This window comes from Falco punctatus, assembly GCF_963210335.1.
Source record: "Falco punctatus genome assembly, chromosome: 7".
NCBI lineage: Eukaryota > Metazoa > Chordata > Aves > Falconiformes > Falconidae > Falco > Falco punctatus.
In genome coordinates, this window is record NC_137587.1 from 8639055 (window position 1) to 8656041 (window position 16987).

Sequence of the window (16987 nt, forward strand, 5' to 3'; positions counted from 1 at the left end):
CACTGTGTGTACAGCTTGAATGAGTAGTTCTCAAAGGCACTTCTGTACTGGGATCATGACTGTTAAAGGAGCAGAGCCAGAGCAGGATGGGCACTGGGCAAGCTCCCGTTCCTGGACAGCAAAGCAGGGGCTACCATGTAGTGCTACAGCCATGTGGTTTGCTGGTAAGCACAGGTGAAAAAAAATCACTCAGCACTGGTGGGACATCCCACTCAGCATGCTTGTTACCTTCATATTGAACAGAGACTTATGTGCCCCTTCCACACACTGCGCCCAGTCTAAAGGAAGAAAGCGCCAACAGCTGTGTCTTACAGCCCTCTCTACAGGTGCAAATGCTAGAGTGAGGCCCACTGTACCCTCTTCACACAAGACAACACTGCCAAAGTCAATGGACTTTTACATCAGACCACAAGGCATGCTCTGTGCTGCATGGACTGAGAGCTACAGCTGGGGGCAATACCTACCATTACTGCAGCAAACAGGAACATCACCAGGAAAGGCACAATCAGCATTACCCAAGCAGAACTCATCCAAGAAAAACTATCGTCTCCAAAACTTTAACAAAGTTCTCTGACTTTTTTTTTTTTCGTGTGTGTCTCAATTTCTTTTATGGGTCCTGGGGCTGGCTGCCAGCACAGTGAGCTGCTCACAGCTCCCTGTAATTTCTGTAAGTGCCCTGTGATAAAGTGATGAGATTAACTCATCGAAATTCCAGCAGCCTCCCAGCGGCTGGCGGTCACACCACCAGCCCTGCTGCTGGTGCAGGGGGCTCAGAGCGAGCCTCTCCTTCACTGCAGCAGCTGGGGGTGCTGCAAGGCCCTGCAGAAGAGCATCAGTGCACAAGGCTGCACATGGACAAGTCTGCATGCAAGTATAAAATCTGAGTCAAGTCTCTGTGTGTTGTGAACTGTAGATGATGTGACCCAGAAGGAAAGGGCAGAAAATGGGATAATCTAATACACAAGACCGTGCTTTGAACTGTTGCTTATTAGAAAAGACTTCCTTGCCTTAGACAGCATTTACATTAGATCTGAAAAAATTGCTAGGACCTCATCAATGTCACAGCACAAGATTTACCTAAAAAATAGCTTCAGAAAATCAAGTGGAGGGTGACCAGATCAGAGTTTGGATTTGTTCTAAGCCTTCATATGTCACCTTGGAGGGCAAATCACTTCCTCTCTGTGTCCTAGTTTGCTTGTCTGCAAAATGAAACGAGCACCAAACCTACCTTCTGGGGAGATCATGAGTCTTGATTCATTAAGGTTTAACTGTACTTTAAAGCCTTTAGATGAGAGATACTAAGAAACAGCCAAGGACTATTGAAGTGATAGATCATGTTTTTTATGCTGGAGAACTGCAAAATTACCGTATTTTCTGTAAAATTAGACTTTTGATTGTTAAACAGTTTGGAACATAATTTCCATTGCACACATAATAGGAACATCTGAAAATTGCACACCAGAGCTTGGTCATTCAAGACACCCTATAGCCACCACACCTCTCTGGAAGGGGAGGGCCTGGGAAGAGAAGAATGCCTCCCTGAGCTTGGGGAGCACAGTAAAGTCCCATCAAGCTCCTGCTTAAGTTATGGACAGGGCTCCTCAGGGAAGCTGAACTCAGCATTAGTACAGCACTGAGAGCGCAAGCGGCTCCCTACTTACTGATCCTGCCTTTCTATAAAGCCTTTCTACAAGGAAACTCAAGAAAGATTACCTAGAAGAAGCCAAGAAAGCCTTTAAAGCTAAAGCATTCTCAACTTCTGTTTTCCGACCCCCCACACCCCTCTCTTCTTTTTCTCATTTCTTCTTCATTGCTTTTCACCATTCTTTACCTCTCCTCTCCCTTCCTTGCATACTCTGTCCTGCTCTGCACTGCTGCACACAGACCTCCCATCTCTTCCTTTGGGTGACTCAGAGGGCCAGATGGTTACAGCTCTTCCTGAATTGCAGGGGTAAACCCAGATTCAGACATATCTGCTATTAAGTTCCAAATTCCATACGTTCAAGTCATGTCTTTCACCCTTGTGATTTGTCGCAGCATGCCACGGCTGTGACCAACCATGTGGTGCCCTCCCTGCCAGCCCTGCAGGGTGAGGGCTGAGAGCAGGAATTCCCAGGGAAATCCATCTCATAGGCACCTCAGCTTGTGCAACTGTGTCCTTTTATCCCAATTTTTGTAAAAGTTGCTACACTGCCCTCACAGCTGGGTTTTTTTTTTGGTTGGTTGGTTGGGGGTTTTGGAGTTTTGTTTTTCTTTGTTTGTTTTACAAGAACTACTTGCAAAATACTGTAGCCTTAGGAAGGTGCCATCAGGCAGGCAGTATAGTGCCTCCACGGTACAGCTGTTCTGCATGACTGGGACAGCCTGCAGGAGAAAGTAACCCGACTTTTCAATAAGCCACTAACCCTGATGACACTTTCAGTTCAGTACCCACACCCTTTTGTCGTGAAACCTTTTTATCTCTGATTCTGAAGGTAAAAAGATTTGGGTGTCTCAGTGAAAAGGGATCTGAAAACTGTAGAAAAGCCCTCAGTGAATGCAGTGCCAGACCAGCAGCTCCTCTGCCCTCAGCTGGCACCAGTCTGACCTCCTGCAATGGGACGGGGACCACTGATAATACGCATGGAGTGGATCCTCTATTACCTTCCACTTAAATTAGCCCTTCTAATTGAGGCATCATAGCCTGAGTCCTGGTGTGAGGAGAGGTATTTTGTGAAAATCAAAGCAACATTTCTCCAATGATCTCCATGAGGCAAGTAGGTTTTTTTTAAGCCACAGTTTTCAAAGAAAGGGATTCAGATATTATTGAACCTATATGGGACTTCAGTAAGCGACCTGATTTTCAGCAGGGCTGTCCTATGCTTCCAGGGACATGTCCGTGATCTAGGTGCCTGATTATATACAAGTATCAGTAGAGGCTCCTATTTTTGGAAACAATAATTTTTTAAAAAAAAACAAATCCACAACCAACCAACCCCCTAAAAACCAAACAAACATAAAACCCCAACAAAACCAAAACACTCCCCACTGTACATGTGTTTATCACTTGCAGGAAAAAGAGACTTTGGAAAAGAAGGTGAGATAAGCCCTATTGCTTGGATTAACCAAAATTTTACTTCATGTGGCTTATACAGTACGAAAAACAGAAATGTGAGGCTCCTGGATTCTTGATGCTATAAGAGGAAAAGGGGGTAGCTATAGGTGTAACACCAGCCCTGTTTGCCTCCTCAGGGACACACACCTGGCTCCTGCTCCATGAAAGAGGACTTGGATGTTTCGTACAGCCTCACTCAAATCAGCCTCCTACTTGCACGAGGACGCAGGAGATGGGCCCTGGGGCTCCCTGCAAGTTTGTCTGTAGGGTGTCTGAATCAGAAATACTTCACTGAAGTTCCATAGAAGAGATCCTTCTACACAAAGTTCTCTGTACAGTTGCACTGAGGCAAAAACAAAATACAAAACTAATAAAGCTGAGTTCAACTGGAGATAGTTTTCTGAATCCAAGTGCTAGAGCTGTGAACAGTAAGCAGCACTCAGGTACTAGATCCAGGGAATACTGCACTTTCCCTGGTTAAGTTTCAAAAGTTTTTGGAAAGCTCAGAACATCTTCTGGGTTTAGCTGTGAACTCCCACCTGAAAAGTAGCATGCACATTTCTGAGGACAGAAGGACAGGACAGAAGGATAGGCTGCTGTGGCCACTACTGCAAGGACACAAACCCTCCCTTCTTCATCTCACAGGCCTGTCGCTGATCTTGTGGATAGCAATGTTCTTCTGCTCACAAAAATGAGCAGACTCTCTGAACTGCTCCTCCCTTCCCAAAAGCTACTCTATCCACTGTAACAACAACCAGGAAGCCCTAGAAGACCATGGATTTTGTTACAAGCCTGTTATAAATCCCTACAAGTCTTCTGAGACGCATTATCCACATTTTAAGCCCCTTATTGTTGTAAGGACATCCCAGCACAGCAGTTGTGTTGCTACACTCCGTGAGTTTGAAGCTTGCAAGACTCAAGTAGGGAAGCCACAGATGTAGGCACTTTGCCTGATACACAACCTGCCTATTCAAAAGGTGACAGTAAATGTGTCTCTTCTCTCCAACTCTCCAATAACCAGTTCTCCCAATATCACTCCTTGCAAGTCCTGTTGTATCACCTTATGGGTACGAGTTCCAAGCATACAATGAGATGATTCACAAAGATCAGAGAGAGAAATCTTAATTCAGATTTATTTTGCTGAGCTTTAGGCTTTTATTTTATATTAATGGGTCATTTTAGAAATAGCCTTAATTTTCACCATTTGAAGATGAAAAATAGATGAAGGGTAGTCACAGCCATGAATACGTTGAATAATAAAAGACTCATATGGTTACATAGCACTGTTATTAGTTAATATTCAGAATAGGCAAAGCTACCTACCAGTTGTAACGACTGATGAACAAAAGATAATGACAATATATTTGATTGATATATAATGCTCCATCTACGGAGCAAACTATTACAAGAAGGAATAGATAGAATTAGATTAAGAATTTATATCCCGTAAGAAATCCAGCATTTGCCTTTGTCCTAAATTTGGGTAAAAAGATTAGTTAGGATTTCCATGGAATAGAAATTCAAAAAGTTTTAATTCAGAAACATCCAAAACACATTATCTTTCATGTAACAGACCCATCCCATTACATTCAGCTAACATGAAATTCTCAGTTTCAAATCAGACCTCTCTTAAGCACCAACGGCAGCACACTTCAACATGCCTGAAACTCAGATTCTCTCCTATCTTTGCTAGATTGCACCTTCCACAATATTCACAAAGTCAGGTGATGCCCACAGCACATGTTTTTATGGAGGACACTTGCATCACGGAGGTAAATGCAGACTGCCACTAGAAGATAATTGGGACCCCAAGGACAGTTCCCACAAAGCAATACAATGATAGAGAAATACAATTTAATTTTGCCAAACAGGCTAGCTGACCAAAAATACTTCAAGTCAGTTCAGAATTTCTGACTCTGCCTCAAAGCATGGGAAGTCCAGCCCTGGGGTTCAAAATAGCATGTTCAGAGAGAAAGACCTGCAGTCCAGTGGCATATGCTGTCATCTCATCTCAGGTTTTCACCCTTCCATCTCAAGCATTGCCAGTGCTGCAAAGCTGAAATGACACACAGGCTTTGATCGTCCTTCTTGGGCCATGTAACACAACATGAAAGAGGTCACAGGTGTGACACACACACACACCCCATGACCTGTGGGACAGGTTAGGATGTGTTGTGTGATCCTGGCTCAGTTCAGCAAAAGCAAACACTCCAATTCAGTTTCAGGTGAATCAACAGTTTGGATTTTCCTGACATCATTTTTCTCCTATCATCAAAATTTTCCTGGGGAAATGTGACTTGGTGAAAATTCTGCTTTTCTATGGAAATATCATACTGATCGAAAACTCCCAGTAGGAGTGATAGTGGTGACCTCAGAGATAACCAGCGATGTCCATAGAATCATGGAATCACTTAGGTTGGAAAAGACCTTTAAGATCATCAATTCCAACTGTTAACCCAGAACTGCCAAGTGCTTCAGCCTGTCTTCTCCCCATCACTTGAAAAGCAACAGCCCTCAGGCTGTCCAGGACAGTCTGGCCTCATCTGGCTAAGTGGGAAAGTGAGTTGCAGAGCTGTCAGGCTCAAAAAAGGTCTGCAGCTTGGATCTCTGTTCTTCCCACTGCTGTAACAGTAGCAGGGGGAGCAGAAAGGCAAGATCCTCCTGCCTCAAGACATGCAGGTTTCATGTGAGTTAATACAGCCAAAAAAAAAAAAAGACAGGCAGACTGCAGTCATTTGTAGCAGGGGAGGTGGGTAGTTGGAGTGGGGACTTAGTGTGAAGCTCTGCTTCATTATCAGGGGTATCTAGATAGGGCTGTGGTAGTCTAATCATCCAGGACAGATTTAGACCCATTTTATAGCAGCATGCAAACCTATTGTTTAATATAGTTACGAAACGTAGAGCCGGCAGATTAAGTACTCTCATAATAGTCGTTAGTTTTTCATCTTTCAATACTCAAGCACAGAGAAGTGAAGTGGCTGATCTGAGACCACAAAAGCCTGATGATGAATTTACCTACTGCATCTTAAGCATCTGGGAAATCCTGGGGTCATAGCTCCATCTCTGTGCTCAGACCATTGAATCAATGTCATTCCCAGATACCAGAATCATGGCAAGTCTTTTGATAGTAGCACAGAATGCAACTGTATAATATACACACCTGCATGCTTTCTGCATACCCTACATCAATGTTAGGCAACCTGGACGAAGATTTCCCTGCTTCTTCAGTTAGATGCTCAACACATCTACCGAATAGAGCTGCAGGATGAACACCTTTTGGAAATGCTTTTGTCATTTGCTGCCTCTTTTACATGATCCTTAAATCCTTTTCCCCTGCTTACCCAGGGCTGTGCTTGAATATCACAAGCACCTCAACAGAGCACAGGAATGGTGCATTTTCTTGACTCGACCAAACTCTGAAACCCTGTTTGCTGTGCTCCCCCCTGGGCCCAGCCCTCAGCTCCACAGCCGAAATTGCTCACCCTTGGGCACAGCACACTCGACCCACCCAGTCTTGGGAATAAAAGCATTTTGGTACCTTGGTTGCTAGCCCAAGCTGATGACAAGGTAAGAAAAATCTCCACTTACTCCTTTCCCCTATCTGTTACACATTAACAGGCAATCAATTAGGGAACCACAGGGAGAATATGGCTGTGCTGGGGAGAGGGGGTTGGAGAGAAGCACTCTCCCTTCTCAGGATTAAGTCAGCTGACATGTCACTCAGGCTAATACAGGCTGTAGGTTCCTGCCACCTTACATAATTTGCTTTTGATTTTCTCTGAAAACTCTTCAAAAGCTTCTAGGTCTTTTCCTCTCTTTCCAGGTTAGACCTCTCTTCTGCTCTGCCACAGAGATGCCCCAGTATTGTTCCCATGAGGGCTTAGTTTTTCAGTCTTTTCCTATATAAGGAGCCCCTAGGGCTTTGCTTCAGAGTACTACTCTGTCCCTCCTTTAGCACCTGAGTATGCCAAAAAGGATCACTGGGAATGGGTCCAAGTGCTGGAGGAGGGACAGAGTCTGTGCCGACAGTCAGAAGAGCAAGTAGAAATTCACATTCAGTCACAGGAGATTCAGCAATTACAAATCACAGAAACCCTGCCAGGGAAGAGGCCAGTGCCCTAGAGATGGCCATACTTTCCACATGGCATAATAAAAGAGGAAGAGTCTGTGGGGCAATACAGAGTGATTATTCCCACAACTGGATAACAGTAAGGAGAGAGATACAGAATCTAAGAAATTAAGCTAGAAATAATGAACACTGCAGAGACCTGGGCTGAACTGCACCCTATACTGCTCTGTCCGCTCCAGAGTTGAACACCCCCAGTGACAAAGTATAATCAGGCCCATTCAATGAATAAATATAAAATGAGTGCTCTACCCATGTGTGCATTTCTTTCATTTCACAGGAGACAAGGAAGTGCTGGTGTTGCGGATTGACCCCAGCCAACAACAAAGTACACGTACAGCTGCTTGCTCACTGGACATCTGTCTCCAGACAACCCACCATAGCTGGGTAAACTCAATACACTTTCCACTGGAAGGCGAATGATCCTGCCCTTTTGCTAGTTAGTGCAGAAAATAAAGGGACTATCTGTACATCCAGGCACGTTTGCGCACACAAGCTCTGGTTATGGAAGCACACCCAAGCACCCACGGGTACTGGAGCTTGCCTGGATGCACTCGCACTTCTGGTTATACTGCTGTACCTGCGTGTGTGCACATCTGCGGCATACCTCTGGTAGTCAGGACGCAGCCATACACCTCATATGTGAGTTGTACATGCAGGAGCAATGCACTGCAATTCATCTACACATACATGTACTGAGGTTTTCAAAATCACCTGAGGAATGTCTCATCCTTAGTAAGACTGACAAAACCTGGGTATCTATCTATGTATCTCCTTCAGTGCCTGCATTTTTTACCTTCTTTCAAAGAAGTTGCATCTTAATTAAAAGGGTTCGTGGAACTGGGAAAAAGAGGAACACTGGATTGACTCTCATCCAAGTGCCCTGTCCAGCTTTTTGGTAAGGTCTGTATGGAGTCCATGGCCACAAATTAGTACTGGCCAAGCAGAATGAGAACCTCTCTACTCCTGTAATGCTGGAACTTTCACCTCAAGGTGCAGACATCTCTAAAGGGATGCCATCTCTAGGCAGCATCATCTACTCTTCAAATGGGCCTTAAAAACACCTGCAGAGCGCAAAGCATTTCTGTTCCAGGCCTCACTCCACTAGCAGCCACATTATTAGGGTATCAGTGCCACTAGCAGGGGCTGGAAGATCCACTAGGCCAGACACCCAGATCTAGTAGCCAGCCAGGTTAGGAACTTGGCAAAGGTTCCTACCACCACAAAGCCTAACTTCATGTCTAGGTTGATTTGGAAGTACCAGAGTGGAGCAGGAGGGGAGAGGAAGCACACAAAAGGATGGAGGATTAGGTGCATTACATTCACCCTTCCTTTCCCACTTTTCTATGATATGGAAACACTGCAATCTCAGCAACGTCTGGAACATCTCAGTTTCCCTCCCTTCCCACCATACCTTGAATAGTCCTCTTGAAGAAGGCTTTGCACGCCTCACAGGAAGCCACGCCGTAGTGGTACCCAGAAGCAATGTCCCCGCACACCAGGCACAGCCGCTTGGGGATTGCATTGAGCATGTACTCGCACTTGGTGGGCGAGTCCTCCATGATGGCGCTGGCGCAGTCATCATAACGCTTACGGCAGGAGCCACCACCAATCCCCGTGCCATTGAACATGGGTGGTGAGTCTAGGCCATTGGGGTGGCCGCCCATGGCGATGCCGTAGCCACCGCTAGCGTCGGAGGAGCCACTTGGGCTGTGGTGGCTGATGGCGTCGATGCCAGAAGATGGGCTGGAGGGCTCGGTCTTGATGAAGGACCCACAGCTGGAGGAGAGGTGCCGCTCCTCCGTGGCCATTCTGCCGAGCAGCCTGCGGGGAGAGAGCAAAGGCACTCAGTGGCTTCCTGGCCAAACCCAGCTTCAGGTTGGTCAAGAGAGCCCTCCTTTTGCCACCTCAGTCCAACTCCAGTTGGCTCAGGCAGTTCAACCCCACCCAGGTCCTTCTCCTTCAGGAGTATCAGTACAACTCACTAAGAACAGTCTGCCTACTCCTCACAAACTCACACTGGAATAAAGACAAGGCTACTCATGTAAATCATAATTTCAGGTTGTTCACAGGCTGCAGTGCTGGGAGGGGGCATCAGTGCTGATGAGGCACAATCTACTCCTGGGACAGCAGGAAGAAATGAACCTGTCTGTGGCATGCCAGGTGAAGAAGATGTTTGGTTAGTTCAGGATGTGCTGCCTTGGCTCCAAGGAAAAAGTTCACTAGCAGACGCTGCAGAAAGGACCTGCTCAAAACAGATTATCGTTTGTAATCAGAAGTCTTTGATTAATTTTCATGTTGGATTCCTTTTCTCCCCCCACTTCACTATCATCAGTAAAAGGAGGGCTTAGAAACTGAAGGAAAATAATCTGATAAAAGTTTTCATCCAGCTGAATCTTAAACCTTAATCTTCCTTCTATTTACCAGTAAAGGGCTTTTGCACGGAGATTCTTCTCTCAAGTTCCCATTTCTTAGAGAGAAGGTTATGTTCTTAAATATATGGTAAAGGACTGCATCTTTACCACATTTTCAAGCTTTTCTTACTTCTTCTACTCACAGATTGTTTTAATATATAATTTAGTATTGAATATAATAACACTACTGATTTTTATGATATCATGGCAATGAGTTCCAGCGATTACTTGTGCAGTGTATGAAAAAACAAAAAATCCCACTTTTATTGCCTGTGTTTGCAGCCTTTCAGGCTCCCTGAACATCTCTTGACTCTCCTTCTCAGGAAATGTACTTTTGCCATGTTCTTCTCTTTCAGCTCTTCATTATCTATATAATTGTTCTTCACGCAGAAGTTTCTGCAGACCTCTTATCTGCTTCATCACCCATCTCTGAACTTCCTCTAGTCTGGCTATTTCTGTTCAGTCCAGAACAGAGTTCAATGAGCCAGCTACTCAGCAGCATGAAACTGGCACTGCTCCATCACTTCTCCAGCTGAAGGTCTGGACAGTAGTCAAGACAAAGGCACGCCATCAATTACCTACTGACGTTACCATATTTTCAATGTTATTTTCAGCCTATCTATTATATAACTGCTTACAATGTTTGCTTTTTTCTCTTTAAATTAAAATACATATTGTTACCATTTCTTCAGCTGAGAATATCAGCAAGTTACTTATTACAATCCTCAGATCTTTCCCTGAGTTGCACAGTTAATTTAGAATCCATTAAGATTTATGAAAAATCAAATTAATGCCTTCTGGTGGGCAACGTTTTGCAATAGTCAACAGTGTATTTCATCTATCCATGGGCTGTCCATGCACCCAGCTTTATTAGGATCCTCTGGAGTTCTTCAGTCTTCCTTGATAATTTGATGTCATCTGCAGAGTCTCATTGTTTACTTGCTTCCCAGATCATTAACACATGGATCAAACACCACAACACTGATCTTTGTGGGTGATTCATGTTAACCTTCATCATGCTGAAAATTGACTTCTCTTTCTTTTCTGGTTAGGGTATGTTTACCCCTTCGTTTGTGTCTCAGACACTTTTTAATTGATAATAGTATTAACCTGAGAGGTTAAATTTTCCCTATGGCACAGTAATTTGTCAAAGGCTTTTAAGAAAACCTAAATACATGCATTTTCCTGATGACACATCCAAAGAATTCTGACTGGGGATGCTTTTCTTCTTGGAAGCTCTGCTGGTTTAAAGTTACCATACCATGGTCATGTGGGCAATTTCTATTTCTATTTCAGTTTCAGCCTATTTACCTGGTATTTGTGGCAACTCCTTCTGCCAAGAGGTCAAACCCATCAGGGGACAGGACAAAACATTCTGTGATATAGCAAGGCTGGATTGCACACGTATATATACCACATCTGTGTATCTGTTGATCTGAATGTAGATGTTTGATATGCAGCAACTTCACAGTTCTGCATCCTTATGATCTCATTTGACCCAAGTAATTCTTAATTTTCCCTTCTCTGTTTCATCCTCAATGTTTGACCTCATCTCCTATGTCTGGGATCGATCAGCCAAGTCTGTTATTTGGCAAGACTGTTGACCTTGAGAGTATGGGCAGGCGTCTCACGTTCCTCAGATGCTTTGCCTGGTGTTACCTGAGAGGAATCCAGAGTTTGGTCCTTCTCAGAGACAGCGTGATGAGTTGATGAATGCCCATGCTTTGCCCAGAGGATCACAAGGGACCACAGGCCATGGAGCAGTTACAGGAATAATTGCTGCAGGTGCATTCATCTTTAATCCCACAGGGCACCTAGACAGATTGCAGATCTCCTGGTATAATGCCAGCTGACTGGGTGGAGGAGGATGAAGCTTTGCTAGCTGAGACCAGATCTTACCATCTCACAGCAACGCTGAAAGCTGAAAGCTGCTGTGCTGGCCAGATTCTGGAACCTTTTCCTACCTGAGAAGTGCAATTGTAGTAAAAATCTGAAAATCATTGGGCATGGTAACATGAGGTTAATGTCAAAACGGAAGGCAAAACCACCATAAAGCACTGTTCTGCATTGAGGAGCTCCACAGTAAAAGGAGTTGGAATTGTAATGTTAAAGGCAGACAGAAGACAACACTATGAAAAAGGCATGACAAGGAGGTGAGCTGTACTGTCAGATAATAGTCAGCAGCGTTCAAATACCAGCTTCTGTCTCTTAAAAAACCCCAAAATTCACAGAGGACCACAAAGAGGACTGACCCAATGAGGTATTTCCCTCCACTGCAAAAACAAAATAAGAAAGAAAAAAAGAGGAGAGCAGTCTCCTAGGACCAATTCACTTCTCAACTCAACCTCCATTAAGGAGCCTTCCTTCCCAAGGCAAGCAAACAGTGACTGATGGTAAATCATGGAGAGCCACAAAGCGCCTACACTCTTACAGCTGAGGATGCTCCTGTTCTTTTCCCGGAGACAATAATACATGGCAAGTTCTGGCTAGATGTGAATGCATGCTTTGGAAGCAGAAGTCCTTAACACCAAGACAGATCAAAGACCACAGCTAAGGTGACTAGCCATTCCAGAGCTTGTGGTTTTCTTTTCTGGCCTCTGCTACAACTTGCACAGTTGATTATTGCTGGGCAGCCCACACTGAGCTAAGTCTCACCAGCTCTGACTTTCTGCAAGTGTCATAGAGATTCCACAGTGATTTTTAAACAGACTCAGGGCGTCCCCTGGCACTGAAAAACATCATCTTGAACTTCAAGAACACTAAATGTTTTTTGCAAAGAGTTCAAAGTGATGAACAGCCATTTTGCTCAGCTCTAGTTACCTTAATAGGAATGTAAAAGGAGAGAGACTTGATCTAACTATCCTCCTTGCTGGCACAGGAAACTCCGTTACTATTTCTGTGCCCATGTAACAGGCTTAGAGATTCTAAACATTTCGTTCTTTTCACCTTTCCTCATCATAGGTCGTTCCCTCTAATCCCTTTAGCATCTTTGTGGCCCTTTCTTGGATTTATTCCAACTTGCCTGGGTCTCTCTTGCAGCAAGGTGCCCCGAATTGTGAAGTGTGCAACGCCACAGCACTACAGGGGAGAGCCACCCTGGAAAGCACGCAGCCGGGCAACCATATGGACCAACTGAGCACTAGCTTTGCCAGACATCAGGTTGCACATCAGCTCACATCATTTGATAGCCACTGTCTCACTGGGACCTCTCTGAACATAAGCTGCTTTTGCCACCGTGCTCTGCACAACACGAAATTTGGAGATTCTCCTTGTTCCAAAGTAGATCCAGTATCATCTTTAAACCACACACTGCTAATTGCCAGTTGTTTTACCGAAGCCTGTTAATAATGCTCATTTTTTCAGTCTAGCTCTTCTTTTTTCTACTTTGATTTTTTTCTAGTATCTTTCTTACAGTTCTGTCAACTGTAAATCTGAGAACTATGCCTTTTACATTTACCTCCAGGTCACTAATGAATATTTAAAACCAAAACACTGCCGTTTTGGACACCACCTTTGCAGGAGGATAAAGAATGTCTCTAACCCTTCTGTTTACACTCTGTCAGCTAATCCATGATTCATTTCACAGGATTTGTATCAAAACCAATTTGATCTAATTTCCCTAATAAGATCTTGCACAGCTTTGTGTCAAAAGCCTATGCATGGTCCAGAGACAGTCTATCCACCGCATTCCTTTTACCCACTAATTATCTAATTGTATCAAGAAAGGTTATTGTCTGCTGTACTCCTGTTTCATAAACCTGCTGCTGTTTATCACTAACAACGTTGTTAGCCTTTACGTGCCTGTAACAGCCCTCAGACAAGCATGCTCCGATCTCTGTGATTCTGGATGTAAATATGCAGGTTTAGACCAAGTCGAGATTGCACATTAGGTTTGTATCCATTAGTGTTATCTCCCTCGGGCAGTGCTGTTGGGTTAATGTTACAAGTTTCTCCAATCCTTCTCCAGCCTTTTGTCTTTTGCTATTTATCTGTAATGGCTGGGCTGCTTGTGAGTTTAATTCTCTCTTGAGAACAACAGCAATAACACAAGAGGGAAAGACTGCTAGATGGACAGGACAGAAAGGGACAAAAGATTAGTGTTACAAAATCAAGGCAGAAAATATTGCCCATTTGTTTTCTTTTAAACTTCAAGGCCTACAAGTTTGAGACTGATGCAGATAAGACAATTTTATTGCACATCCTTTGGTGTTGGTTTTGCCAGAAATAGTCATTTGTAGCTACATCCACCTCTTTACCCCACTTCTGGATATGAAAATGACAAGAATTTATTACTCTTTATCTACAAATCTTCATCTGACTCAACAGAAAAAACGAGGCCCACCATTCACACCTGCTTAGCAAGACAGCCGGAACAATATGCAGTTATGTAACAGAAGGTAACTTTTCCCCACCAGAACAGTTCTGTGTCAGCTTGAAGACATCCACAATTCAGTAACTTAATACCATCTGAACACCTAAGTGCTGATGCAAACCCAAGTAGTTGACCCTGTACCTTCTCCATGCAGCACTCCCTATTCCAAATTGGATCAAGGAAAGTTTAGAGGCAACACTGCTGATCTTCACTAGTGGCTGATCCTCATTACGTGATCTTCAATAGGAAAGGCAAGGATAGTTCAGTGCTATATTCCAGTTTCCTGGAGGAAGGTGAGGAATAGGCATCAGAAGATCTGCCATGTAGACCAGTCCCTTCACCAGTATTTTTTGATAAAATCGCAAACTCACCAGTCCAACATGTTGGAGATTTCCAACAGTAAGACTGAAATAGTAATTAAAACGAATGCTGAAATATAGCGTAGGACTAGTATCAGCTGAGAGACAGAGAACACTCAGGCCCTCCTCAGGCAAAACCTTCTCTATCGTGGGCACAAGGAGAAATGTAAAAGATCAGAAATGGGCTTTTTTGGGTGTTTCTCAGAGCTGGATGTGGATTCCAGACAGAACAAAATCTTGATTCTTTAAAGTCCTTTTTAAGGTCTACCATAAAATTGAAAACTTCTGCAGGCGAGATGCCTGTATAGCTTGTAACTTCCAGGTGCCCCATGGCTGTGCTTGTTGAGCTGCACCTTAGTCCTGAAGTTCATAATAGGGAGGTCTCACAGTAGGTTCAAGTTTTACTCACAAAACCTGAGAAGACTGTCAGTATAAACCTGCTCACTTCAGGTCCCAGCTTGTGACAAAAGCACACTTTGGATTGCACAGACATTTTTAAGCCAACCGTGAAAAAGCAAAGAAGCTTTGATCTGCAAAACCACAATGATTTAAACAGAGATAAAACATCCAACCTCTTCTCCAGTACAGGCCTATTTTTGCTATCAGTATTTGTTAGCCCAGATTACATAAACCTGCACTGCATGTGTAAATGAGATGTGTATAACATGCTATGGTGCCATTTGGGCAACACAGACTTTGTGTCCTTTGTGGGCCCCATGAGAGAGCTTTGCAACCCACAGCTGGCTGACAAAGCACATAGATCAGCTTCTCAAATGCTGGCTGCAGCTCCAGTAACAAGCCAGATTTTGTCAGGTGGCTTTTTTTTAGATACAGGAGACAGAAATAAATAATGTTTCTCAAGTGGCAGGCTACACGTGATAGCTGCTATAACAGCCAGTGTAATTTTAGGTCACATATCCAAAGAGTTAATGTCACAGAGCTGAGATGTCCACACCTGTTGGTTGACCCGCTTTTACCATGGACAGCTCACACATGTGCTCCCATCCCTGCCTCTCTGCTTCCAGGACCACCACCATGGTGCTAGGGAGACAAGGGATGACCACACTCATTGGTTTCTCCTGCTCTTCTACTCAATATGGACTCAAAATTAGAGACATCATCCAGAGATTCCTCATCTTTACTGACAGCTCTTCTCCACACAACAGTCCAAGAGTAACAGGACATTTTTCTCTGGTGTGCAGATAGGATTTCTAAGAGTTTTGTCATGTTTGCCAGTGGCGGCTCCCTTTGGCTTGTGTGGGTTATACTTCTATTCTGCAGAGTATGGCAGAGCCCAGACGGCCTGTTTGCAAGCCATTCGGCCTCATACACCCACACAAATACAACATACTTGTCTTTGGAACAAACAAACCATAGCTTAGTAAAAGGCCAATGAGCTTGCTCTTTAATTTGGAGTGGAAAGCGTTGTGTGACTTCTACTCCACAGCATGAATACCAACCTGTAGTTCACAAACCTGGACTGCCAGGTTGTAACAAGGTCTAACCATCAGCATTTTATTCTAAAAGAGTTACACCATCCTAATTCCAGTTACAAATATTTTCTGTTGCTTTTGGCTTTGCTGGGCATGTGGACCTGGCTTATTTTGCAAAAATGCATTGCACTTGCCCTGCCTTTAACCCTTGCTCTGAAGGGAGATGTAGGGGTTTTTTTATTTGCTTTATAACTTTACGGTGGGTCAGGGGAAGAACTTCTGAGTTAGGAGGTTAAAGAAGCTAAAATGAAAATATGTAAGGAAGTCAGCAAAGTCCCACAGCTCCCCAGCTGCAAAAGTCTATCTAAAGGCCTGTCTCCAGGGATCAGTTCCCCTGGTATTCCTGAAGAGAACTGCGTTGTATGAGATCTACTGGAGTGTGCCACTGGATGAGACCAGTTCTGCCATGTAGACTGGAAAAACATATTCCTTGCACAGCAGGAAAGACAGAGGCCCAAGCGGGCCTCTTCTGCAAGCTAAGGAGATGAAGACAGCAAGTGCTCATATTCTGGCTCTTACACAAAGTATTTGCTTGTCTAATGCCCAAGAGATATTTTATCCCTTTGACCCATTGCATAACCAGAGCACAGTTACATATCGGCAGATCTTCTCTAGCCCAAGTCAGCTCATGCTGATGAAAGCTGCTGCAGCAAACTCTCTGGAGGCTGCTTAATAAATAAAAAAGGCTTCTCATGGGCAAAGACATTATGGATTTCCTACTAGTCTTCATCCTTCTCCTCATTCTTGTAATTTCTCTTCACCCTTAGGATGACACTGTTGTTAGTAAATGGTAAGAAGTATTACACAGATGAAATGACAATTAATGTGGAGGTGTGATATATATTATCAGTTCACTTTCTTATTAAGGCATCACCTTTTGAAGGTACCTTGCCCTCTGGTGTACTACTAGCATTCCCTCCAGAGTGAATTGCTTTAGCACTTGAGCTAATGCTTCTTGCTTATACTTACGGTTGGTATCAGAGCAAAACAAGGACCAGGATTGAATTGCTGCTCACTATTTCTCCAAATTCTACCACCACCCTTTCCCCCACTATGTTATCTTTCTGTGTTTCACTTCTTCTCCCACTGTTTCTACGTCTGGAAGACTGCTCACAGCAGTTCAACAATT

General features: G+C 44.0%; 1 protein-coding gene across 7 annotated transcripts in view; it reads right to left on the minus strand.

The window, feature by feature from the left end:
- Positions 1-16987, minus strand: part of ESRRB (estrogen related receptor beta) — a 131715-nt gene that overhangs the window by 32297 nt on the left and 82431 nt on the right. For all 7 annotated transcript variants that reach the window (XM_080396001.1, XM_080395997.1, XM_080395995.1 and 4 more), the window contains one exon: positions 8635-9044. In XM_080396001.1, coding sequence (XP_080252127.1) covers positions 8635-9044 — 410 coding nt within the window. The remainder of the gene's footprint in view (positions 1-8634; positions 9045-16987) is intronic.